Raw genomic sequence first — 2,832 nt, forward strand, 5'->3', positions numbered from 1 at the left:
TTCCTAGCGTATAAACAAGCCAAAGAAAATCAGGTTTAGATGCTGCTACGTAGTCCAGCTCAGTGTTGTAGCTCAGCGTGGCAGCATAAGTAGCTGAGCTTAGCTGCAGGGATTCAGACACCAGCGCAGAAGACAGAGGCGATAGTTGGTTCACACTCTCTGACCACACTTTGATCTCTGCTGGGTTCCTGACAGAGCTCGCTGCCAACATGGGGGCGGATGGCAAGAAGCCGTACGTCATCGCGGTGATCATACAGGTCATCTACACCGGCATGTTCGTCGTCTCCAAGGCGGCCTTCAACCAGGGGTTCAGCACCTACGTCTTCATCTTCTACCGCCAGGCCGCCGCGTCTCTTCTCCTGCTGCCTCTCGCCATTGCCCTCGAGAGGTAACTGTCTAAAACTTGTTCTGCTTGAGCTTAGCTCTAGCGTTAGCAAGAGAATCATGTAAGAATCGGCCGCTGATTTTGCAGGAAAAACGCGCGGTCAATGTCGTTCCGGTTGCTCCTGAAGCTGTTCCTCTTTGCCTTAATCGGGTAAGTAATTATTAAGCAAAGCATGCTTCTCGATCTCATGGACCGCTGCACGTAATTAAGCTGTTTATGTGCAACAAACCGGTGATGAATGACTGATCCATGTTGATATGGTTCTGTTTGCAGAACTACATTTAGCTTGAATCTGTACAACGTGAGCCTCAAGTTGACATCCGCAACCGTGGGCTCTGCAACCAGCAACTCCATGCCGGTGGTCACCTTCTTCATAGCGCTTCTGTTGAGGTACTAATCGACCCACCCTACCACTGTACGATCATACTACGTACGTTGTGACATACTGACATGTACACTTGGCTGGCCTTAGGATGGAAGTGGTGAAGCTGAGGAGCCCGTCAGGCATGGCCAAGGTGGCCGGCGTCGGGCTGTGCCTCGCCGGGGTGCTCGTCATCGCCTTCTACGTGGGGCCGTACCTGAACCCGGTGAACCACCACCGCGTCTTGGCTGCCGCGACCGGAGACGCCGGCGCGACGAGGGGGACGTGGATCATGGGCACGTTCCTCATGGTGCTCGCCAACGTGACGTGGTCCCTGTGGATCGTCCTGCAGGCTGCGCTGCTCAAGGAGTACCCCAACAAGCTGCTCGTCACGGCAACGCAGTGCGTCTTCAGCGCCGGCCAGTGCTTCGTCGTCGCCGCGGTCGCCGAGAGGGACTTCTCCAGGTGGCAGCTCCGCTTCGACGTCACCTTGCTCGCCGTCCTCTACACCGTAAGGCTTCATCTTAATTCTCTGTCTTGTCAATGGTGAACTCCCGGTTGATGGACTGGTGCATGGGGTGGACTGGAGGCTGATGTGTGGATTGATTCAGGGGTTTGTGGTGACGGGGGTGTCCTACTACCTACAAGCATGGTGCGCGGACATGAAAGGGCCGGTCTTCCTCGCCGTGTGGACCCCGCTCTGTTTCGTCCTCACCATTTTCTGCTCCTCCTTCTTCCTCGGAGAGATCGTTCACCTCGGCAGGTACGATCAACTTCATTCCTTCTTCTTTCAAGCTTCCGCTGCACTACTGATCTACACACGGCTGCTGAACTTCAAGTTCATTTCTTCTTTTTTCATTATTTTTTGCAGTATCTTGGGCGGAATCCTTCTCGTTGGAGGTCTGTACAGCGTGCTGTGGGGTAAAAGCAAGGAGAACCGGATTGCGCCATGCGGCGAGACGAATATGATCCGTGGCGTGGAGGACGAGAATTCTGCAGATGATGAGGAGAAGAACGAGAAGAGCAACCAAGTTAACGGGGACAGGGAACACGATAAGGAAGCAACGATATCGCCGGCTGAACAAGTCTGATTTGATCGAGTAAATGAGGCTCCATCTATCTCATGCGATGCATCGAGCAAATGTGAATTCTGATTAGATTGGGGAACAAAAATGGCCCTAAATGGATTTATCACCACTCTTTGGCTAATTCTTAGTTGCTTAATTTTTTAACAAATCCTGATCACCTCAAATTGCATATTATGTTACTAAGCCTTACAATGCAAAGTTTGAAGCCTTCCTCCGTTTCGAAAAAAAAGGTTTGAAGCCTTACACTGTAATCTTTGAAGCTGCGCTACTTGTAGTTCTACTTTTAAAAGGGGAGTCCATACGTCATTTTCTTAGTTCGCTGCCTTCCTGTCGATCGATAGGACGTCTTCACCCTAGTGCTGGGTGAGTTTGCGGTAAAGTTTTGGGTCAGAACAAAAGCCGATGGATTCGATTGGGCTTTGGTGGCGGTCTATGGAGCTGCGCAACCAGAACTCAAGCCAGATTTCTTGGCTGATTTGGTCCGTGTTTGCGGTAACGAGCAGCTACCCGTCTTAGTGGGTGGTGATTTTAACATTATTCGAAGAAAGGAGGAAAAGAATAATGACAATTTTGACGCCAGATGGTCGTTTATGTTCAATACTATCATTGAAAGCTTGGATCTTAGAGAGATAGAGCTCTCGGGTAGGAAATTTACTTGGGCAAACTCGTTACCGGTTCCGACTTTTGAGAAGCTTGACCGTGTTTTGGCTAGTGTCGATTGGGAACAGAAGTTTCCCCTGGTAACGGTGCAGGCGTTGACACGAGGTATCTCGGATCACACACCGCTACTAGTCGATTCGGGGGCTCAAACTCATGTGGGTAATAAGAATATTTTCTCGTTCGAACTTGCTTGGTTTGAAAGAGAGGGTTTCCTCGAGTTGATAGCTAGAGAGTGGGCTAAAGACTCGGGTGGAAGGTTACCCATTGAGCGGTGGCAATGCAAGATTCGTCATCTTTGAAGATTCCTTCGTGGATGGGCCAAGCATACGCATGGGATA

At 50.6% G+C, this 2,832-nt stretch overlaps 1 protein-coding gene across 1 annotated transcript; it reads left to right on the plus strand.

Annotated features, from left to right (window-relative positions):
* On the plus strand, window positions 1–2,093 carry LOC119281629 (WAT1-related protein At5g64700-like). The gene is made up of 6 exons (XM_037562109.1): window positions 1–388; window positions 473–535; window positions 659–775; window positions 858–1,257; window positions 1,358–1,509; window positions 1,618–2,093. The coding sequence occupies exons 1-6, from the start codon at window positions 210–212 to the stop codon at window positions 1,835–1,837; spliced, it is 1,131 nt and encodes a 376-aa protein (XP_037418006.1). The 5' UTR covers window positions 1–209; the 3' UTR covers window positions 1,838–2,093.
* Window positions 2,094–2,832: the final 739 nt, after the last annotated feature.

This window comes from Triticum dicoccoides, chromosome 3B, assembly GCF_002162155.2.
Source record: "Triticum dicoccoides isolate Atlit2015 ecotype Zavitan chromosome 3B, WEW_v2.0, whole genome shotgun sequence".
Classification (NCBI taxonomy): Eukaryota; Viridiplantae; Streptophyta; class Magnoliopsida; order Poales; family Poaceae; genus Triticum; species Triticum dicoccoides.